Source organism: Balaenoptera musculus, chromosome 2, assembly GCF_009873245.2.
Source record: "Balaenoptera musculus isolate JJ_BM4_2016_0621 chromosome 2, mBalMus1.pri.v3, whole genome shotgun sequence".
Lineage (NCBI taxonomy): Eukaryota > Metazoa > Chordata > Mammalia > Artiodactyla > Balaenopteridae > Balaenoptera > Balaenoptera musculus.
The window spans coordinates 3,900,964-3,926,130 of record NC_045786.1 but is presented as its reverse complement, the minus strand read 5'-3'; the positions used below and the strand labels follow the sequence as shown (position 1 = coordinate 3,926,130).

The window sequence follows — 25,167 nt, the reverse complement described above, 5'->3', positions numbered from 1 at the left end:
TTGCTATGAGCTAAAAAGAACAAAGAGCCAGGTCTCTTAAAACAGGGTCCTAATTTTACCCTCATATCAAACTGGGTTGCAGCTGTAAGCAAAGCTTCTTTTTTCTGCTGCTTGCTGTTTTAACTTCCAGGATGTGTTCTCTGAAGACCATATACAATAAAAGCTTAAACAATCCACTCTTAGTGCCACTTTTGTGTAGGAAAGGAGACACCAGGAGTGCTGAAAAGAAATGTACTCAAAGACACCTTCAGAGATGGAATCATCAGAGCATATCCACTGTTGCTGCAGCTTGTGTATTTGTAATTAGAGAACTCAGAGGAAATGGTGGGATCATCTCTGATCAAATGCTGTCTACATCCTATGAAATCATGTTGGCAAGACTGACAGAAATTCTCACATGTTCTATCTGGGCTTCTTCTGAAACATACTGTAGACCCGTTAGATTTGCTACATTTTTATGGTCTTTCTATATCTGACACTGGATGCTGTCACTTCCCAATCTTATGAATGTGTTCGCCTCTATTGGATTTCCCACTTTTAATTCACTAAGATGATCCAAGAACCCTATAAAAAAGTAATTTATTTTATACCCAAATGTTTTACATCAATTAGTAACTATGTTAACAACCCCCCCCCCTTTTTATTTGGCCGCACCGTGTGGCGTGTGGGATCTTAGTTCCCCGACCAAGGATCGAACCCAGGCACCCTGCAGCAGTGGAAGCATGGAGTCCTAACCACTGGATCGCCAGGGAAGTCCCAACAACACTCTATTTTTAAGACAGAGCAGAATGTTTGAAATTCCTTAAATGTCTCAGAGAAGAAATTCTACTATTGCCTGAGATGAAAAAGTGAGTCAACATAAAGGAAAACCAGGTCTCCGGTGTTCTGTGTGTGTGGTACAGTGTATATAAAATTTACCATTTTAACCATTTTTAAGTGTACAATTCAATGGCATTAAGTACACTCACACTGTTTACAACCATCACCATTATCTCATCTCCCGAACTTTTTCATCATCCCAAACTGAAACTCTGGACCCCCTGAAACAGGGACTCCCCATTCGTTCTGCTGTCCCTCCAGCCTCTGGTGACCTCTATTCTACTTTCTGTCTCCATGAATTTGCCTATTCTTGATACTCAGATAAACGGAATCACACACCATTTGGTCCTTTTGTGTCTGGCTTATATAACGTAGCATAATGTGTTCAAAATTCATCCATGTTGTAGCGTGTATCAGAATTGCATTCCTTTTTGGCTGGGCAATATTCCGTTGTGTGGACGTACCACGTTTTACTTCTCCCTTCATCTGCTGATGGACACCTGGGCTTTTGGGTAATATTCTGTTGTGTGGACGTACCACATTTTACTTATCCCTTCATCTGCTGATGGACACCTGGGCTTTTTCCACATTTTGGTTACTGTGAATAATGCTGCTGTGAATTCTGCTCTCAGTCTTTAAAAGATCAAACTAGTAAAGGTCACCTTTCTCCCACAGCAAAAGATCATTACATACCACAGTGAAGAGTTTTCGCTGTAATGGTTGATACGATGTCACTTCCTTCAAAGTCCAAGTACAAGCCATGTTTGGTCTCTGTCCCATTCCACTGCAGGGAGCATCCAGAAGAATTCGGTCAAAAGATTCTGGTAAGAACGGAGGTTCTCCTATAAAGAGAATCATAAACATTATTTGCTCTCTGCCCTATTAGCACAGAAAACTCCTGAAACAGATGCAATTATCGGAATTTAACATCATAATCTAGAATAGAAAGTAATGCATAACAATTCCTCCATTCCATCAGGTAGCTGGTTAAGCTAACTGACTTACAGGTAAAAGAGGTTAAAGATGTGATTATTATAGGATTAACTGATATAGCGCAAGCCAAGGCCTAATCAAACAAGACCAGTACCCCCAATGTCAGAAGCCACACTTCATCAGAGCTAGGACATGAAATTAACTCTAGTCATTCTAAGAGCTGGTATTTTTCTTAGGAAATCTTACTGCAGACAGCCCCAGAAAAAGAGACTACCTTTTAGGTTCTCGGCAAACATCCTGGATCTACGGTTCCTCGGCCTCCTTACTTCTGTGGCCATCAGCAAGGCTATGCTCTAGAATGAGTCTACATAGCCCCGAATCCAATCTTCCACAGGTTTCCCTCTGCATTTGCTTACATAACTTTCTCCACTCCAGCTTCTCATCTACTTAAGGTTACTGGAGAAAATCATGAAACCAAGCAGGTCTGCTCATATAGTTATGGTACCTAACTGTAGGCAAGATATTACTGCAGACTGCTTTCCTACAGTGCCCACAGCAGCGTTCTGGGTCTCACCCCAAGATAACCTGCTTTCCTGACTGCAAAACTGTGAGACACAAGCTCTTATCAATTTAACTTATCTCCATCCACAACCATCCTTGCTTTCTTATCGACTGCCTCCAAAGAAATATCTTTTCAAAGTAAGCAATTATTTTTAAGGTTTTTAATACATACTGATAAAATCCTGTAGAAAGACTATATGCAATTTACACTTCCAGTGTCATGAGTGTACTTTCCCCAAAATCCTCATTGAAGTTGATAATTGTGTTATTGACCATTTGTATTTTTTTGTTTAGATGGTCACATCGTCTTTGCTGGTTTTCTACTGAGACTTGTCTATTTTGTATTGATTAGAAGAGCTCTTTGTACATCAAAAATAGTAATCTCACCTTTCTTAACTATTTTACAAATATTTCCCACTATTTGCCATCTGCCACAGTTTTTTTTTTTTACATACATAAATGTTGAGTATTAAATTTATCTTTTTTCTTTTGAGTTCTAGCTTGGCTTTCATGCTTTAAAATCTTCCCCATTATGAAGTCAAATAAATGTTCATCTATACCTGCTTCTAGTTATTTTCCGTTTAATTCTTGACAGTAAACATTAATCCATCCTAAAGTTACTTTTGTGCATAAACCTTTCCCCCAACCCTCCAAACAAAAAAATCATCTTAGAGCTATTTATTAATTTACTTTTCCCTCTAGGTTTGCAATGCTAATTTTGTCATAAATGAAATTTTAGTATACATTTGAACCTATTTCAAGGACTATCTGTTCTGCTCCAAATATGCTAGTTATTAAGCTATATTCTTCTGAGCTCCAAGTTTACCCGCCTCTACTCTGCTGTGTGATGCTGAGGCGGGAACTCTGTGAACTACAATTCTCCTCTGCCTGTTGGCTTCAAGATTCACCAAAAGGAGGCAGAGAAGCGATGGGGGTGGGAAGAGGATGAAAGATAAAAGGGGTAGAGAACAGGACTTGATCCTTCCTGATGCCTTGTTGTTTCTGTCAAAACAATCCCAGTAACAGCCCTTCGCCTTGACAGGTACAGTTTCCAGCTTTTTCCCTTAAGTATCAGTCTGAAGTGGACAGAGCCCCCTCTCTCAAGCTGTAAGTCCCAGCTCACTGCAGTCACCTGCTCTGGACCCTGAGTAGCACAGCAGCTAGGTAAAACCCCCTCCCTTGGAGTTCTGAATCCCAGCTCCAGGGAGCCTTGCCCCTAAACTTCTGGAGAGCCCAGAAATAAATCCGCACACTTATAGTCAATTAATCTATGACAAGGGAAGCAAAAGTACACAGTGGGGGAAAAGACAGTCTTCAATAAGAGATCTGGGGAAAACTGGACAACTATACGCAAAAGAATGAAGTTAGAACATTTTCTCACACCATATATAAAAATAAAATCAAAATGGACAGAAGTCCTAAATGTAAGACCAGAAACCATACACAAACTAGAAGAAAACACAGGCAGCACACTCCTTTACAGAAGTCTCAGCAATTCTGTTTCTCCTCAGGCAAGGAAAACAAAAGCAAAAATAAACAACTGGCACCTAATCAAACCTAAAAGCTTTTGCACAGTGAAAGAAACCACCAACAAAACCAAAAGACAATCTATAGAATGGTAGCAAATGATCTGCCTGATAAGGGTTAATATCCAAGGTATATAATGAACTCACAAAACTCAGTATCAAAAAAACAAAACCACCCGATTAAAAAATGGGCAGAGAACCTGAACAGGCATTTTTCCAAAGGAGACAGATAGATGGCCAACAGGCACATGAAAAGATGCCCAACAGCACTAATCATCAGGGAAATGCAAATCAAAACCACAGGTCATCAAAAAGACAAGAGATAATAGGCGTTGATGAGGATGTGGAGAAAGGGGAACCCTCCTGCACTGCTGGTGGGAATGTAAACTGGTACAACCACCATAGAAAACAGTATGGAAGTTCCTCATAAAATTAAAAACAGAACTACTACTAATGAAAAGAACAAAGAGGCAGAAGACCAACAAGGAAACAGAACACTTCAACATTATAAACCAACTAGACCTAATAGAAAACACTATGTAACAGCAGAATGCATATTCCTCTCCAGTGCATGTGGAGACAAACCATATGCAAGGCCATAAGACAAAACTGAGTAAATTTGAAAAAGGTTAAACTCATACAACATTTCTTCTCCCACCAAAATGGAATGAAAACAGAAGTTAGTAATAGAAAGAAATCTGGAAAATTCCAAGCATGTGGAAATTTAAAAACATGTTCCTAAATAACCGTGGGTCAAAGAAATCACAGGTAAATCCTAAAATGCTGTGACATGAACGAAAACAAAACACAATGTACCAAATCTTATGGGAAGTAGTGAAATAGTGCTTAGAGGGACATTTACAGCTGTAAATAAGTACATTAAAAAGAAAAGTCTCAGGACTTCCCTGGTGGTGCAGTGGTTAAGAATCCACCTGCCAATGCAGGGGACATGGGTTCGAGTCCTGGTCCAGGAAGATCCTGAATGCCATGGAGCAACTAAGCCCGTGCGCCACAACTACTGAGCCTGCGCTCTAGAGCCCGTGTGCTGCAACTACTGAGCCCGTGTGCCACAACCACTGAAGCCCACACGCCTAGAGCCCGTGCTCTGCAACAAGAGAAGCCACCGCAATGAGAGGCCTGCGCACCGCAATGGAGAGCAGTCCCTGCTCGCCGCAACTAGAGAAAGTCTGCGCAGCGATGAAGACCCAACACAGCCAAAAATAAACAGATAAATTTATTTTTTTAAAAAAAGAGAAAAAAGAAAAGTCTCAACGTAATAACCTAGGCTTCCTTTTTTTTTTTTTTTAAATTGCTCTCCATCAACAACCTCAAGAGAGTCTTTTTTTTTTTTTTTTTAACTTTTGGGTTTATTTATTTATTTATTTATGGCTGTGTTGGGTCTTCGTTTCTGTGAGAGGGCTTTCTCTAGTTGTGGCAAGTGGGGGCCACTCTTCATCGCGGTGCGCGGGCCTCTCATTATCGCGGCGTCTCTTGTTGCGGAGCACAGGCTCCAGACTAGGCTTCCATTTTTAAGACACTGAAAAAAGATGAGCAAACTAAAAATGAAGCAGAGGAAGAAAATAATAAAAATTAGAGCAGAGAGGCTCCCCCGACGCCAGGGCCGCAGTCGCTTCAGCTTGGCCTGCGGCTCTCAGGGGTAAAAGGGGCTCCAGAGGTGTGTCTCCAGCCCCAGTGCCAATCACCCCACACCGCAATCGTTGTGGGGAAGAGAACAGAGGATTGAAGAAGGGTGCATTTTCCCTCTCACCTCAAAGCTCAGCTAGGGAAACCGTGTAGCCCTGACCAGTGGGCTCAAGGCCCTACTGGAAACTGGTTCTCAGCTTGAGAGATGAGGAAACAAGAACCAGTAACAAGCACTTTTTTTTTTTTTTTCAATTTTTGAGCGGTGTTGAGACAAGATGGCAGAATAGATCTTTAGCCAGACTCGTCAAGAAAAAGGAGAGAGGGCTCAGATCAATAAACTCAGAAATGAAAAAGGAGAAGTTGCAATGGACACCACAGAAATATAAAGTATCATAGGAGACTACTACAATCAACTATATGCCAATAAAATGGACAAACTAGAAGAAATGGACAAACTCTTAGAAAAACACAATCTCCCAAGACTGAACCAGGAAGAAAGAGAAAATATGAACAGACCAATCACAAGTACTGAAATTGAAACTGTGATTGAAACCTCCCAACAAACAAAAGTCAAGGGGCTTCCCTGGTGGCGCAATGGTTGACAATCTGCCTGCTAATGCAGGGGACGTGGGTTCGAGCCCTGGTGCAGGAAGATCCCACACGCCAAGGAGCAACTAAGCCCATGCACCACAACTACTGAGCCTGCGCTCTAGAGCCTGCGAGCCACAACTACTGAGCCCGTGTGCTGCAACTACTGAAGCCTGCTTGCCGCAACTAGAGAAAGCCCGCACACAGCAACGCAGACCCAATGCAGCCAAAAATAAACAGATAAATAAATAAATAAATGTATTTATTTATTTAAAAAAAAAAGTAGAGGACCAGATGGATTCACAGGCAAATTATATCAAACGTTTACAGAAGAGCTAACACCTATCCTTCTGGAACTATTGCAAAAAACTGCAGAGGAAGGAACACTCCCAAGCTCATTCTATGAGGCCACCATCACTCTGATACTAAAACCAGACAAAGATACCACCAAAAAAAAAGAAAAGAAAAAAAAATTACAGACCAATATCACTGATGAATATAGATGCAAAAATCCTCAACAAATATACTAGCAAACCAAATCCAACAATACATTAAAAGGATCACACACCATGACCAAATGGGATTTATCCCAGGGATGTAAGGATTCTTCAACATCTGTAAATCCATCAGTGTGATACACCACATTAACAAAGTGAAAAATAAAAACCATATGATCATCTCAATAGATGCAGAAAAAGCTTTTGACAAAATTCAACACCCATTTATGATGAAAACTCTCCAGAAAGTGGGCATAGAGGGAACTCACTTCAACATAATAAAGGCTATATATGACAAATCCACAGCAAACATCATTCTCAAAGGTGAAAAGCTGAAAGCATTTCCTCTAAGATCAGGAACAAGACAAGGATGTCCACTCTCACCACTTTTATTGAACATAGTTTTGGAAGTCCTAGCCACAGCAATCAGAGAAGAAAAAGAAATAAAAGGCATCCAAATTGGAAAAGAAGAAGTAAAACTGTCACTGTTTGCAGATGACATGATACTATACATAGAAAATCCTAAAGATACTACCAGAAAACTACTAGAGTTCATTAATGAATTCGGTAAAGCTGCAGAATACAAAATTAAAACATAGAATCTGTTGCATTTCTATACACTAACAATGAAAGTCCAGAAACAGAAATTAAAGAAACAATCCCATTTACCATCTCATCAAAAAGAATAAAATACCTACGGATAAACTTACCTAAGGAGACAAAGACCTGTACTCTGAAAACTATGAAAAACTGATGAAAGAAATCGAAGATGACACAAACAGAGGAAAGATATACCATATTCTTGGGTTGGAAGAATCAATATTGTCAGAATGACTATACAACCCAAGGCAATCTACAGATTCAGTGCAATCCCTATCCAATTACCAATGGCATTTTTCACAGAACTAAAACAAAAAAATTTTAAATTTCTATGGAGACACAAAAAACTCTGAATAGCCAAAGCAATCTTGAGAAAGAAAAACAAAGCTGGAAGAATCAGGCTCCCTGACTTCACACTATACTACAAAGCTACAGTAATCAAAACAGTATGGAACTGGCACAAAAACAGAAATACAGATCAATGGAACAAGACAGAAAGTCCAGAAATAAACCCATGCACCTATGATCAATTAATCTACGACAAAGGAGGCAAGACTATACAATGGAGAAAAGACAGCATCTTCAATAAATGGTGCTGGGAAAACTGGACAGCTACATGTAAAAAATGAAATTAGAACATTTTCTAACACCATGCACAAAAATAAACTCAAAATGAGTTAAAGACCTAAATGTAAGACCAGATACTATAAAACTCTTGGAGGCAAACATAGTAAGAATACTCTTTGACATAAATTGAAGCAATATCTTTTTTGATCCGTCTCCTAGAGTAATAGAAATAAAAACAAAAACAAACAAATGGGACCTAATTAAACTCAAAAGCTTCTGCACAGCAAAGGAAACCATCAACAAAATAAAAAGATAACCCACAGAATGGGAGAAAATGTTTGTAAATGATGTGACCGACAGGGATTAATCTCCAAAATATAAAAACAGTTCATGCAGCTCTATGTCAAAAAAACAAACAACCCAATCAAAAAATGGGCAGTAGATCTCAATAGACATTTCTCCAAAGACGTACAGATGGCCAAAAAGCACGTGAAAAGATGCTCAACATCAGTAATTATCAGAGAAATGCAAATCAAAACTACAATGAGTTATCACCTCACACCAGTCAGAATGGCCATGATCAAAGTCTACAAACAGGGACTTCCCCGGTGGCACAGTGGTTAAGACTCCATGCTCCCAATGCAGGGGGCCAGGGTTGGATCCCAGGTCAGGGAACTAGATCCCACATGCATGCCACAACTAAGAGTTCGCATGCCACAACTAAGGAGCCCACCTGCCACAACTAAGACCCGGCACAACCAAATAAATAAATAATTTTTTTTTAAAAAAGTCTACAAACAAATGCCGGAGAGGGTGTGGAGCAAAGGGAACCCTCCTACACTGTTGGTGGGAAGTAAACTGGTACAACCACTATGGAGAACAGTATGGAGGTGCCTTAAAAAACTAAAAAGAGAACTACCATATGACCCAGCAATCCCACTACTGGACATATATCCAGACAAAAACATGGTTCAAAAGGATACATGCACCCCAATGTTCACTGCAGCACTGTTTACAATCGCCAAGACATGGCAGCAACCTAAATGTTCATCGACAGAAGAATGGATAAAGAAGATGCGGTAGGGCCCAGGATGTAGAGCTGGCAGTGCCTGATGGCGCGTCTGACACAGAGTTGGGTGGGGTCGAGAGTAGGGGGCAGCAGTCGGGGATGGCGGGAGGAGGAGGAGGCAGCAGCGATCACTTATAAATGGCACTGAAGCAGGACCCAAAGCCTCAATTCCAGGAGAGTGAGAGAGTGCTGTGCTTCCATGGGCCTCTTCTTTATGAAGCAAAGCGTGTAAAGGTTGCCATAAAGGATAAACAAGTGTAATACTTTATACATTACAGTGGTTGGAATACAAATTGAGGTGAATGGGTTCTAGAAAGCAGAGTACTCAAATACGTGGACACCAATCTACACCAAACAACGAGAACTTCAAAAAGCCAATCAGGAGCAGTACGCAGAGGGGAAGATGAGAGGGGCTGCCCCTGGAAAGAAGACTTCTGGTCTGCAACAGAAAAATGCTGACGTGAAAACAAAAAAGAACAAACAGAAAACACCTGGAAATGGAGATAGTGGCAGTACCAGTGAGACACCTCAGCCTCCTACAAGAAAAGGCCCCAAGTAGATCCTACTGTTGACAACGAGGAAACATTCACGAACCGAGCTGAAGTTACAGTAAAGATTCCTGAAGAACTAAAACCGAGGCCTGTTGATGACTGGGACTTAATTACCCGGCAAAAACAGCTCTTTATCTTCCTGCCAAGAAGAATGTGGATTCCATTCTAGCGGACTATGCAAATTACAAGAAATCTCAAGGAAACACAGATAACAAGGAGTATGCTGTTAATGAAGTTGTGGCAGAGATAAAGGAATACTTCAATGTAATGCTGGGCACTCAGCTGCTCTGCAAATATGAGAGACCACAGTATGCTGAAATCCTCGCAGATCACCCTGATGACGCCCATGTCCCACGTGCATGGAGCGCCACATCTACTGAGATTATCTGTACAAACTGGAGCAATGTTGGCCCACACACCTCTGGATGAGAAGAGCCTTGCTTTATTACTGAATTATCTTCATGATTTCCTAAAACACCTGGCAAAGAACTCTGCAACTCTGCTTAGTGCCAGCGATTAACGAAGCGGCTCCTCCTGAGTACCATCGGAAAGCTGTGTGAGGTGCTTATACTCACTTACGTTTGGATGTCTGTAAACGCATTTTTGTTTCTTAGTCCTTCTCTTGTACAAATGAGGTACTTTGGAAATGTCAGTGTATAATAGAATTGATGTTTGTTTTCTCTTTGATATTTAAACAGAGAAAATGAAAGGAATTACAGCTCCTTTTTTCTTTTCTTTCATTTCAAAGTTGCTACCAGTGTATTCAATGATGGACAACAGAAAGACATACTGTATTTTATTGCTTAGTTGACAAAGCTGCGTTTGAATGCTGGTGGTTCTATTCCTTTGCCACCACACACTTTTATAATGTGTTAATGCTGTGTGACAAAACGCCCTGATTCCTAGTGCCAAAGGTTCAATTCAGTGTGTATAACTGAACACACTCATCCATTTGTGCTCCCCCCTTTTTTTTTATGGTGCTTAAAGAGCCCATCCTTTGCAAGTCATCCATGTTGTTCCTTAGGCATTTTATCTTTGCTCAGATTGTTGAAGAATGGTGGCTTGTTTCATGGCTTCTGTATTTGTGTCTAATGCAGGTTTTAACATGATAGGCACAATGCATTGTGTAGCTACAGTTTTCTGGAAAAGTCAATCTTTTAGAAATTGTTTTTCAGATCTTCAATAAATTTTTTCTTTAAATTAAAAAAAAAAGAAGAAGATGTGGTACATATATACACTGGACTATTACTCAGCCATTAAAAAGAATGAAATAATGCCATTTGCAGCAACATGGATGGACCTGGATATTATCATACTAAGTGAGGTACGTCAGACAGAGAAAGACAAATATATGATATCACTTATATGTGAAATCTTAAAAAAAATAATACAAATGAAGTTGTTCACAGAACAGAAACAGACTCACAGACTTCGAAAACAAACTTACAGTTACCAAAGGGGAAAGGTGGGGGGACGGATAGATTGGGAGTTTGGGATTGACATATACACACTACTGTATTTAAAATAGATAACCAACAAGGTCCTACTGTATAGCACTGGGAACTCTGCTCAATATTCTGTAATAACCTAAATGGGAAGAGAATTTGAAAAGAACAGATACATGTGTATGTATAACTGAATCACTGTGCTGTACACCTGAAACTAACACAGCATTGTAAATCAACTATAGTCCAATATAAAATTAAAATTTTTAAATAAAACAAAAAAATTAGAGCAGAAATTAATGAAACAGAGTAAAGAAAAACAAGAATCAACAAAACTGAAAATTGGTTCTTTGGAAAAAATCAACAACATTGACAAAACTTTAATTAGACTGACCAAAAGACTCAAAATACTAAAATCAGTAATTAATGGGGGATATTGCTACTGATCCTACAGAAAGAAAAGGGATTATAAAGGAATACTATAAACTGTATAGATAAATGAAATGGACAAATTACTAAAAAGATACAAACTATCAAAATTGATACAAGAAGAAAGAGAAAATCTGAATAAACCTATAGTAAGTAAAGAGACTGAATCAGTAACTTTTTTAAATCCCACAAAGAAAAACCCAGGCCCAGCTGACTTCACTGATGAATCCACCAAACTTTTAAATAACACCAAGTCTTCACAAATTCTTTCAGAAACATAAGTGAAAAGAATAATTTCCAACTCAGTCTATGAGACCAGTCTTACTCTGAAACCAAAACCCAACAAAGATATCACAAGAGTGAAAACCACAGACCAGTATCTCTTACAAATACGGAACAAATATCCTCAATAAAATACAAGCAAACGTAATCCACCAATAGATGAAAAAGATTATACACTATGACCAAGTGGGATTTATCTCAGGAATGCAAGGTGGATTCCAAATCTGAAAATTAATTGAATAAAAGTCAAAAACCACATGATCATCTGAATAAGACAGAAGAAGCACTTGGCAAAATCCAACACCATTTCATGATCTAAAATATCCAACAAACCAGAAATAGTCATGTAATTTCTCAACCTGATAAAGGCTATGACAAACCTACAGTTCTAAGCCACTTGCAAAAAGACTAATCAGGAACATCAGACATGGATGTTCTCTGTTACCACTTCTATTCAACACTGTACTAAGGTTCTAGCAAGGGCAATTAGGCAACAGAATGAAACAAAAGGCATCCAGGTTAGCAAAGAAGAAACTGACCTATCTCTATTTGCAGATGAAAATTTACTACAAAGCTATTGTAATTAAGGCAGTGTTATCAGCTTAAGGACAGAAATATCAATCAATGCAAGAGAACGGAGAGTTCAGAAATGAACCCTTACATTGCCGGTCAACTGATTTTCGAAAAGTGTACCAAGACAATTCAATGGAGCAAAATAGTCTTTTCAACAAACCATGCTGGGGCAACTGGATATCTTCATGAAAAAGAATAAAGTTGGATTCTTTTCTCACACCATATACAAAAATTAATTCAATACGAATTCTACATCTATATGTAAGAGGTCATACCACAAAACTCTTAGAATCTGACACCAAAAGTACAAGCAATAAAAGATAAAATAGATAAAATGGACATCCTTGAAAACCTTTGTGCTTCAAATGACATCATCAAGAAAGTAAATGGACAACTGACAAAATGGCATAATTTAATGGTAAATTATATATCTAATAAGGGACTTATAGCTAGAATATATAAAGAACTCTTACAACCTGATAATAAAAACACAACCCAATTAAAACATGGGCAAAGGATCTGAATGGACAAGTAGATGTAAAATGGTCAATAAACACATGAAAAGATGATTAACATTATTAGCCATCTGGGAAATCTGCTTCTAGTAAATAAAAATGAAAACCACAGTGAGATCCCACTTCACACTTACCAAGATAGCAATAACCAAAAAGACAGATATTAAGTGCTGGTGAGGATATGGAGAAATATGAACCCTCAGTGCATTGCTAGTGGGTTGAAAAAGGCTGCAAACTGCTGTGTAAAACAGTCTGACAATTCTGTTAAAGGTTAAACAGAGGGTTACCATGTGATCCAGCAAGCCCAATTCTAGGTATATACTCAAGAGACAAAACACACTAAAACTTATACACAAATGTTCATAGCAACATTATTCATAACAGACAAAAAAGGGAAAGAACCCAAATGTCCATCAACTGATGAATGAATAAATAAAATGTGGTATTATCCATACACTAGAACATTACTCATCCTTGAATATGAAGAAAAAAATATTTTTTCTCCCATTTAACAAATGATATAGGTTGACATAATTTAAAATTACGAAAGAAAAAGAGTAATTTTTCAAAAACGTTAAATATGACAAACTTTTGCCTCAGCATCAAAAATAAAAACTGCCAAGGACTGATGTTTGGAGTACTTACATTAGGTACTAGAAAACAACTTGTTTCCTTCTGAGGGACAAGACTGGATTCAGGCTGCCCCTTATAAGTAACTAGAACATTACAGGCGTGGCTAACCTCTATTCCTAATAAATAAAAGCCCAACTGAACACATAGCTCATTCTATTCTCTCTTTTTAGATTTTCTGTAGTATTGAAATCACCTTAGAATGCTATATAAGAATTTTAATCATATTTACTGCAGTCTATAGAACTGGTGAAAATCACCTTGATGTAAATTTGCAGAATCATTACTACTTTTACACTCCTGCATTTTCAAGTCAGTATTCCTTATCCTTCCTGTGTTCAGCTAACAATCCATTATGCATATAAAAATGTATAACTAAAAATAAAAATAATCTGGGACTTCCCTGGTGGTCCAGCAGTTAAGACTCCATGCTCCCAAGGCAGGGGGCCTGAGTTCGAACCCTGGTCAGGGAACTAGATCCCACATGTCTCAACTAAGATCCCGCATGCCACAACCAAAGATCCCACACACCGCAACTAAAGATCCTGTGTGCCGCAACTAAAGACCCGGTGCAGCCAAATAAGTAATTTTTTTTTTAATAAAAATAGTTTACAGCTGTGAAAGCAATTATACTTCCCAAAGATGGCTGCCACAATATCGTCCATTCCATACATTCTTACAATTTGACACTGACACTCATCACAGTGACACAAGAGGTGGGATGTAATATTCCTTCTCCTTTATTCTGGGCAACAGCTGAATCGATGCTAAGTGACGTCTGGAATAGGTCATAAATGGGGACGTGGCTGCTGCCTGGGGCTATTCCAACATTCGCCCTCGAAACCCAGCCAACCAACACGCTGAGAGTACCCAGGACACGTGGAGAGGTCCCAGCAGAGAGCCACCATCACCCTCCCGACGTGTATGTGAAAGAGAGCACCTTCAAGATGACATCTCCCTCAACTACCACATGACCGCAACTGCACGAGATACTGCAAGTAAGAACCATCTACCTGAGGGTCTGGTCAGCCCCCAGAATTGTGAGGAATAATGAAATGATTACTGTGGCTTTCATCACTAAGTGGTGGCATGATGTGGGATAACAGCAGAACATAACCAGAACAAATTGTGTAGGAAAACTACCACATAGCTTGATGCTAGCATACAGTTACTGGGTCACTCCTGCACTTTATACTATGCACCTCACTTACCCACTCAGAGGCTTTCAAGCTCTTTTACTTACTTTAAAGGGGGAAGAAAAATTTTACTGATGAATAAAAGGAAAAAATGGAAACAGTCACCATCTCCACTTTTAATAGTACAAAGCTTCTAGCAGGCTGCTATTTGTTCTTCAATAACAATTATCCTCTTTTTCTATAGAAATAGTGTGAACTGGGCACATGGCAACACAGCTGAAGACTACGTTTTCCAGCCCCCCCCCTGCAGCTAAGTTGATCAAACGACTAAGTTGTGGCCAGCGGGATATGCACCCCACTTCCAGGTCTTGTGCATCTCCCAGTCCCTTTCCCTACCCCCCGGGAAAAAACTGGAACAGCTGTCTTGGACCCAGAGATGAAGCTCCCAGCATTGGATGTCCACCTCTTTAATTTTTCAGTGAGACAAAAATAAACAAGAAAACCAAAAAACACTTCTATCTTTTCTAAGTCACTGTATTTTCGGTCTCTCTGGTACAGTCCCCTAGCCTACACACTGATATAAACTCCTGCAAACCCCTTGCTAACACTTTAGGGCTGACAAGCCACTGACATGACACATTGTTGTCATGTAATCTGGCAATTCAATCCGACCTGCTCCCACTCTTCTTCAGGATATTCCCTGTTTTTCTGGCAAGTATTCCATGTGCTTCATTTATTTTGGCTTTTTAATCACGTGTGACTTACTACATATTAGGCAGAAGTTACAAAATAATTTCTTAAAGGTATGTGGATTTTCACATTACTACTGATGTAGCAGGCATTTTAAAAGTCATCATGAATCCTGGGAAAGAATAAATACATGTGTATGTATAACTAAATCACTTTGCTGTACACCTGAAACTAACACAACATTGTAAATCAAATATACTCCAATATAAAAGAAAATAAAAAAATAAATAAGTAAATTAATTTTTTAAAGTTATCATGAATCAAATAGCATCTTTAATCAATGAACATTCTAGAAAAACTAACGCCAATTAGTTCATTAAAATATGCAAGTTTCTCGAATACTTTATGAAACCAAATCTAAACAGAGACAAAGAGAGAGAAATACAGCAATTTAACTAATGTATTATTTTATTACAAAACAAGATATGTGGCAGTTTTCCCCCTCCGGCTCTATATCCCCAATTCCTCAAGAAAAATGAAAAACGAAGACTCATAAAACTGAAAGGCTTGTCTCAAATCTCAGCTTTCTGAACTGTAATATGAAACTAAAACAAATAGGTTAACACTTAAAAGAATTAGAAAAAGAAGAACAAACAAAACCTAAAGTCAGCATTAGGAAGGAAATAATAAAGATCAGAGGGGAAATAAATAAAATAGAGACTAAGAACAATAGAAAAAAATCAATAAAACCAAGAGCTGGTTCTTTGAAAGGGTAATAAACAAGATTGACAAACCTCTGGCCAGGCTCACCAAGAAGAAAAGAGAGAGAACCCAAATAAACTAAATAAGAAGTGAAAAAGGAGACATAACAACTGACACCATAGAAATACAAAAAACATGAGGGAATACTATGAACAATTATATGCCAACAAATTCAACAACCTAGAAGAAATGGACAACTTTCTAGAAACATACAGTCCACCAAAACTGAATCAAGAAATAGATAATTTGAACAGATTGATCACTAGAAGTGAAATATCAATAGAATCTGTAATTTTAAAACTGCCTACAAACAGAAGTCCAGGACCAGGTGGCTTCATAGGTGAATTCTACCAAACATACAAAGAACTCTTACCGATCCTTCTCCAACTCTTCCAAAAAATTGCAGAGGAGGGAACACTCCCAAAGACATTCTATGAAGCCACCATCACCCTGATAAGAAAACCACTAAAAAAGAAAATTACAGACCAATATCTTTGATGAATATAGATACAAAAATTCTCAACAAAATATTAGCAAACTGAATCCACAACACATAAAAAAGATAATACACCACGACCAAGTGGGATTCATCCCAAGTTCACAAGGATGGTCCAACATATGCAAATCAATGTGATACACCACATCAACAGCAGAAAAAACAAAAACCACATGATCATCTCAATACATGCAGAAAAAGCATCTAACAAAATTCAACATGCATTCATGATAAAAACTCTTACCAAAGTGGGTACAGAGGGAACATATCTCAACATAATAAAAGCTATTTATGACAAACCCACAGCCAATATAATACTCAACAGTGAAAAGCTGACAGACAGCCTTCCCACTAAAATCTGGAACAAGACAAGGATGCCCACTCTCACCACTTCTGTTCAACATAGTACTGGAAGTCTTATCCACAGCAATCAGACAAGAAGAAGAAATAAAAGGTATCCAAATTGGAGCGGAAAAGAGAAAACTGTCATTATATGCAAATGACGTGATTTTATATACAGAAAACCCTAAAAAGTCCACACAAAAACTACTAGAACTGATAAACAAATTCAGCAAGTTAGCAGGATAAAAGATTAACATACAGAAATCGGTTGCATTTCTTTACACTAACAACAAAATAGCAGAAAGGGAATGTAAAAAAAAAAAAAAAAAAAACCAATACCTTTCAAAATCACACCCCCAAAAATAAAATACTAAATAAACCTGACCAAGGAGGTGAAAGACTTATACACTGAGAACTATAAAACATTAAAAAAGTAAACTGAAGATGATTCAAAGAAATGGAAAGACATCCCATGCTCTTGGATGAGAAGATTTAATATTGTTAAAATGGCCATACTACCCAAAGCAATCTACAGATTTAATGCGATCCCTATCAAATTACTCATGACATTTTTCACAAAATTAGAACAAATAATCCTAAAATTCATATGGAACCATGAAAGACCCAGAATTGCCAAAGCAATCATGAAGAAAAAGAACAAAGCAGAAGGCATAACCCTCCCAGACTTCAGACAATACTACAAAGCTACAGTAATCAAAACAGCATGGTATTGGCACAAAAAACTGACATATGGATCAATGGAACAGAACAGAGAGCCCAGAAATAAACCCACACAACTATGGTCAATCACACAGCTTCGACACATGAGGCAAGAATATACAATGGGAAAAAGACAGTCTCTTCAGCAAGTGGTGCTGGGAAAGTTAGACAGCCACATGTAAATCAATGACGTTAGAACACTTCCTCACATCATACGCAAAAATAAACTCAAAATGGCTTAAGGACTTAAACATAAGACATGACACCATAAAACTCCTAGAAAAGATCATAGGCAAAACATTCTCTGACATAAATCGTACCAATGTTTTCTTTGGTCAGTCTCCCAAGGTGATAGAAATAAAAACAAAAATAAACAAATGGGACCTAATCAAACTTACAAGCTTTTGCACAGCAAAGGAAACAATCAACAAGACGAAAAGACAACCTACGGAATGGGAGAAAATATTTGCAAATGATGCAACCAACAAGGGTTTAATTTCCAAAATATACAAACAGCTCAAACAACTCAACAACAAAAAGAAAACAAACAACCCAATCGAAAAATGGGCAGAAGACCTAAATAGACATTTCTCCAAAGAAGAAATACAAATGGACAGTAGGCACATGAAAAGATGCTCAACATTGCTAAACTATTAGAGAAATGTAAATCAAAACTACAATGAGGTACCACCTCACACCAGTCAGAATGGCCATCATTAAAACCTCTACAAATAACAAACGCTGGAGAGGATATGGAGAAAGGGAACCCTCCTACACAGTTGGTGGAAATATAAATTGGTACAGCCACTGTGGAGAACAGTATGGAGATTCCTCAGAAACCAAAAATAGAGTCACCATATGATCCAGCAATCCCACCCCTGGGCATATATCCAGAGAAAACTCTAATCCAAAGAGATACACGCACCCCTATGTTCCTAGCAGCACTATTCACAATAGCCAACACATGGAAACAACCTAAATGTCCACTGACAGAGGAATGGATAAAGAAGATGTGTTACATATATATACAATGGAATACTATTCAGCCATAGAAAAAGAATGAAACAATGCCATTTGCAGCAACATGGATGCAACTAGAGATTATCATACTAAGTGAAGTAAGTCAGAAAGCAAATACCATATAGTATCACTTAAATGTGGAATCTAAAATATGACGCAAATGAACCTATCTACAAAACAGACTCACAAACACAGAGAACAGACTTGTGGTTGCCAAAAGGGAGGGGCTGGGGGAGGGATGGAGTGGGAGATTGGGGTTAGTAGATGTAAGCTTTTATATATAGAATGGATAAACAACAAGATCCTACTGTATAGCACAAAGAACTATATTCAGTATCCTGTGGTAAACCATAATGGAAAAGAATATTAAAAAAAATGTATATATATGTATAATTGAATCACTTTGCTGTACAGCAGAAATTAACAGAACACTGCAAATCAACTATACTTCAATAAAAAAATAAAACAAATAGGTTAAGAACAAAGAGTTTGATCAAGTCTTGGAGGTTTGATTCTGTATTAAAAACTTGATATTCAAAGATGAGATGAAAAGCAAAAAGACATCTATTATGGCAAAATACCTTAGATCCATGCCAAGGCCCTATGGATATTTAGGGGCTAGAACATAGGTAGCAAAATCTGACAATCTGTTTGTAAATGCCAATTATAAAAGCCTTTAAAAGATAAAATTTAGGGCTTCCCTGGTGGCACAGTGGTTGAGAATCTGCCTGCCAATGCAGGGGACATGGGTTCGAGCCCTGGTCTGGGAAGATCCCACATGCCGTGGAGCAACTGGGCCCGTGAGCCACAACTACTGAGCCTGAGCGTCTGGAGCCTCTGCTCCGCAACAAGAGAGGCCGCAATAGTGAGAGGCCCGTGCACCGCGATGAAGAGTGGACCCCGCTTGCCGCAACTGGAGAAAGCCCTCGCACAGAAACGAAGACCCAACACAGCCAAAAATAAAAATAATAAATAAATAATAAATAAAAAATTTTTTAAAAAAAAGATAAAATTTAACTCACCATCTGTGTCCTTAACCATATCAAGTTTAAGGGCCTTTGTTCCATCGAAGCAAAATGCCCTGATGGAATTTAGCCCTAACAGTAACGCATTCTGCTTTATTTTTTCTACTTTGTTGGATATTTTATCCAGTGCTATCACTTCTCCCTAAAAAAACAAAACAAACACATAAAAAAGTGAAAATCCAAAGCAGTCATGAAAGTTATTAATAATGAGAAAAACGGACAATTTTAGTCTTCCCCACTTTCCTCCTATCCCCAGTTTTAAAGCTGAAGTCATCATCCAAATGAATATCAAATTTACATCCAATACTGAAGTCTTACCTTTTAAAGAACGCAATCTTGCCAGATAATTTTCTTATAATGCCCATCTACTTTTAATCCGCAAAACTCAAAAGCAAAAGCAGTGTTTGCGATCTTCTAAAGAAACTTTAAAATACCCATTTGAGATAAATATTAAAAAATCGCCAATTTGATGTGCCTTGCTCACCTCTGGAAGAGCATGAACTAACGTTCTGAGACATTTGCCTTCTGGTCCTCTAAGATACAGACGAATGTTACTTGTAAAATCAATCCTCAGCCCAATATTTTCTGAGATACATACATATAACAAAGTTCATGTGTATTCTGACAACTAAAGACAGAAAAATAGAAGCCTGTATATCACAGCAAAATGTTCTGCACTGGTAGTATTTCAAAAATAATTTTACATGGGAACACTTTGATTAAGGCAAAGTCAATAAAGACAAGAGGCTACAGTTTTGTGAATGAGTTGTGAGAGTCACATGGTATTTTAAAACATACTATGAAATGTTCTGCAGAGATGGTGATGTAAACGTTTCAATGTATTTTTTTGGCTTTTGTTCCTCTTTGTTGTGACATACGCATTGACTGCATAGACTACAATACTGAATATTTGCTGATTATGTTCTTGAATGTGACACCAGGTTCAGTGGCCGGCATAGTTCCAGTTAATACCTTGACGGACAGGGAAACCATTTCAAGTGAGTTGAACTGGAAAAGCAGGCAAAAACCACCAGAATAAGGTTCCACTGTAACTACAGTGAAGGAGAAACTGCACTGGCTGAAGGCTGCTCTTACAAAAGTATAAGACTGGAAGCCTCACTTATACAAAATTCTGCTTAACTACAAAAAAAAAAAAAATCAACAACAATGACAAATTGAAAGTATTAACAAAACCAGGGATTCAATTCTGGCTCAAATATTTCTGTTCAGGTTCCTAGGTGCTGGCCCACTGGGAGATTGCCTAAATGGCCCCAATTCTTCAAGTCTCCATGTATCCCCACCCTCTGCCGTTGACCTTGCAACACCCGGCTGGTCCGAGTCGGGCTCGGCCACCTGGTTTGCACTGGCCGACGGGATGACAGTAGGAGTGATGCAAGGAGAGACGCGGAACGCTGGCCTTGCTCTGCTTTGTCCTCTGCCACTGCTGACCCTCAGCTACTGCGCTCTGCCGTGCTAGTGCCCTAGCCCCACAGGAGGGTAAGAGATGCAGGAACCAGAGGCAAGACATTCCAGTGGCCTCAGCTAAGCCAACCTGAGCCTAACCCAAGTGAGTGAGCCCACCCAAGGTCACGAGACACTCCGGCCAACCCACAGCTGACCAGGTGCCAGAGTCAGGCTGGGGGCCACAGACTGAACCCCAGACTCTGGAGGTGATGCAGTGCCACCAAGGCTGTGTGGCTGTTTTCACACAGCGTTATAAAACCAGCAGAGAATGCACACACCTCTAATATCCAGCCTCTCTTTGGAAAGACTTCTTACGGGAGAGCAGAAAATACCTCTGAGTGAATATACTTTTAAGCAAACACAATCAACATCATACCGTAAGTAAGGGGGATAATTATCACTTCCTCAAAGCATATAATCTTTACATTTGAGCTTTCAGGAAAACTGAAAAATGATTTGCATTAAATACCACAACTCCATAAAATGAACCCTTCTGTTTTGTGTTCATTTTACACACTGGTGGTATTTAATGCATTTTTTCCCTAAAGATTTTTTTTTTTTTTTTTTTTTACTGTTACCACCTTAAATTCTTTTTCAACAAACAGTAGTGTAAGTTAATAGGCAAGTTTATCTCCTCTAATGAACCATGGGTATCAATTCCACGATATTTAAACGACAAATACCTTTTTCTATTGGAGATCTTTCTTAGATTTAAGGCTGCTCATTGAGGTTATACTAGTGCTACTGCAATGTCTGTGTATATGTGACGAGCATATAGACAGTGTATGGATTTTACACACATATACACACACACATTTATAGTGCAGAGATGACAGGTTTAGGCCTTCAGTGTATTTACTGAAAATACACAATTTTATATTTATATATTTTTATCCCCATTTGTGACATTGTGAATGTTTCAGAAATTCTAATAGTGTGAAATATGAATGTGTAAGAAATGACAATTTTCATCAGAAGTCTTCGGACAATTAAAGTTATCTGCACTAATGAAAGGGAAAAGTTACAATTTCATCCTGACACAGTACAAGTTCCAACTATTTTCTGTGCAAGATTGCTTGTAAATCCCTTGACAGTCCTAAGCATCATCAAATACGGATCAAAAATGTATCACCTGACAAAGTCCAACATCGGGCACTTGCGAGAGTGGGAAATACTGTATCTTTTATCAGGCAAATTAGCTGGAGCAAAGGCTTTTGCTACATCAGCCTCATGGAGGTTTCCATGCCAGAAAGTCTTACCTCAGTAGGTAATTTTTTCTTATTTATAAATTAGTACTAGGAAGAAAACCGCTGAGTTTCCTAGGCACGTAAGCATTTTTACTGCTGCATAAATCTGAGCTAAATTAGAAAAGTGACAGCGGATATCCGGCCCTCACTATTCTCGTGTCCCTGCTCTGCTCTTCAGCCGGCTGAGATTCTACGGCACATTACATACACTCCCGTATATACATCCTCAACTCACGTGCGTCTGCTTCTCGCACATCCAAGGGACAAAAGCTCAGCTGTGATTAAACCCAGGCCTTCGCCAACTTCCTGTCTATCCCCACACAGCCAAAAAGCACATCACTAGCCCAACTCATCTCACTCTAAATCCATGACTGCTGTACTCATGGGGCCCTTGGTGCAAAATTGAATTCGCATGACACATCCGTAGGCCATTCTCACTCCTTACCCTAGATCGATACTTCCTGTCTTCTCAAACCCCTGACCCCCTGCCTTCCCCTTCCCCATCCCCATTCCCATCTGAAGACCCTGCTTCCTTTTCAGAGAAAACTGGAACAACCAGAAGCCAACTCCCAGCCTCCCACCACGTGTACCAGCCCACCAACACCTCTACCCATATCCTCGGCCTTACCTCCTATTTCCATGGATAAGCTGTCTCATGCCACCATCTAAAGCCACTGTGCATCAAATCCTGTCCCATTTCACCTACCCCAAGATCCTGTTCCAGCCATTTTCCCGTTCCCTCGGGGGTAACCAATTTCCCCTTTTAATCTCTCTTCTCCATCAGCATACACTGCTATTTCCCTCATCTTAGAAAAAGGACTCCCCGAGTCCACCCTCCAAGCACTGCCCCATTTCCCTGCCCTCCGATACAAACGTGCCCTGCCCCCACAAAGGAGTTGTCCTGATTCACTTTCTTTGCTTCCTCTCATTTTCTATCCAAGCAGGCATTTCCACTCACCGCCCATCACCTACGAGGTGCTGAGTCCACGGGGAGGGGGTTCTCGGGCCTCACCTCACTGGCCCAGCCGGGACATTTCACCCAGCTGCTCGCTCCGTCCCCTTTCGACCCCTTCCTGGCGCGGCGCCCAGGGCATCACGGGCCTCTGGTGGTCCTGCCGCATCAGTGGCCGTTGCTCCTGGTTCCCCGAGCCCCGAGTGTCGGCACACCGCAGCCCCGAGGCTCACCTTCCAGCCTCCCCTACCTTCTACCGCCCCGCGTCAGCCTCACGGCCTCGCATGTTTTATCCATGTGTTGACGACTTCCAGACTTCCATTTCCAATGCAGACCTCTCCCCTGTACCCTGGACTCAAATATCCCATTGCCTGCTCCACGTCATCTCCTGGCTGCCTAATGGGACCGCCCTGTAATAGAACCACCCGGCTGTCTAATGGGACCGCACTGTAATAGAACCACCTGGCTGCCTAATGGGACCGCACTGTAATAGAACCACCTGGCTGTCTAATGGGACCGCCCTGTAATAGAACCACCCGGCTGTCTAATGGGACCGCCCTGTAATAGAACCACCCGGCTGTCTAATGGGACCGCACTGTAATAGAACCACCCGGCTGCCTAATGGGACCGCCCTGTAATAGAACCACCCGGCTGCCTAATGGGACCGCCCTGTAATAGAACCACCCGGCTGCCTAATGGGACCGCACTGTAATAGAACCACCCGGCTGTCTAATGGGACCGCACTGTAATAGAGCCACCCGGCTGCCTAATGGGACCGCCCTGTAATAGAACCACCCGGCTGCCTAATGGGACCGCCCTGTAATAGAACCACCCGGCTGTCTAATGGGACCGCCCTGTAATAGAACCACCCGGCTGTCTAATGGGACCGCACTGTAATAGAACCACCCGGCTGCCTAATGGGACCGCACTGTAATAGAACCACCCGGCTGCCTAATGGGACCGCCCTGTAATAGAACCACCCGGCTGCCTAATGGGACCGCCCTGTAATAGAACCACCCGGCTGTCTAATGGGACCGCACTGTAATAGAACCACCCGGCTGCCTAATGGGACCGCACTGTAATAGAACCACCCGGCTGTCTAATGGGACCGCCCTGTAATAGAACCACCCGGCTGTCTAATGGGACCGCCCTGTAATAGAACCACCCGGCTGTCTAATGGGACCGCCCTGTAATAGAACCACCCGGCTGCCTAATGGGACCGCCCTGTAATAGAACCACCCGGCTGCCTAATGGGACCGCCCTGTAATAGAACCACCCGGCTGCCTAATGGGACCGCCCTGTAATAGAACCACCCGGCTGCCTAATGGGACCGCCCTGTAATAGAACCACCCGGCTGCCTAATGGGACCGCACTGTAATAGAACCACCCGGCTGCCTAATGGGACCGCCCTGTAATAGAACCACCCGGCTGCCTAATGGGACCGCCCTGTAATAGAACCACCCGGCTGCCTAATGGGACCGCCCTGTAATAGAACCACCCGGCTGTCTAATGGGACCGCACTGTAATAGAACCACCCGGCTGCCTAATGGGACCGCCCTGTAATAGAACCACCCGGCTGTCTAATGGGACCGCCCTGTAATAGAACCACCCGGCTGTCTAATGGGACCGCACTGTAATAGAACCACCCGGCTGTCTAATGGGACCGCTCTGTAATAGAACCACCCGGCTGCCTAATGGGACCGCCCTGTAATAGAACCACCCGGCTGCCTAATGGGACCGCACTGTAATAGAACCACCCGGCTGCCTAATGGGACCGCCCTGTAATAGAACCACCCGGCTGTCTAATGGGACCGCCCTGTAATAGAACCACCCGGCTGTCTAATGGGACCGCCCTGTAATAGAACCACCCGGCTGCCTAATGGGACCGCACTGTAATAGAACCACCCGGCTGCCTAATGGGACCGCCCTGTAATAGAACCACCCGGCTGCCTAATGGGACCGCCCTGTAATAGAACCACCCGGCTGCCTAATGGGACCCGCCCTGTAATAGAACCACCCGGCTGCCTAATGGGACCGCCCTGTAATAGAACCACCCGGCTGCCTAATGGGACCGCCCTGTAATA

General features: G+C 40.6%; 1 protein-coding gene and 1 pseudogene across 7 annotated transcripts in view; one reads left to right on the top strand and one right to left on the bottom strand.

Annotated features, from left to right (window-relative positions):
- The window catches only part of NSUN6 (NOP2/Sun RNA methyltransferase 6), an 88,813-nt gene that overhangs the window by 13,936 nt on the left and 49,710 nt on the right, over positions 1 to 25,167 (bottom strand). For all 7 annotated transcript variants that reach the window (XR_005018649.1, XR_005018648.1, XM_036842149.1 and 4 more), the window contains 2 exons: positions 19,418 to 19,562; positions 1,513 to 1,661 (listed from right to left, as the gene is read on the bottom strand). Coding sequence is in view for 5 of the 7 variants with exons in the window: in XM_036842149.1 (XP_036698044.1) it covers positions 1,513 to 1,661; positions 19,418 to 19,562 (294 nt within the window). In the remaining 2 variants the exon portion in view is untranslated. The remainder of the gene's footprint in view (positions 1 to 1,512; positions 1,662 to 19,417; positions 19,563 to 25,167) is intronic.
- Positions 9,107 to 9,915, top strand: LOC118889981 (annotated as a pseudogene).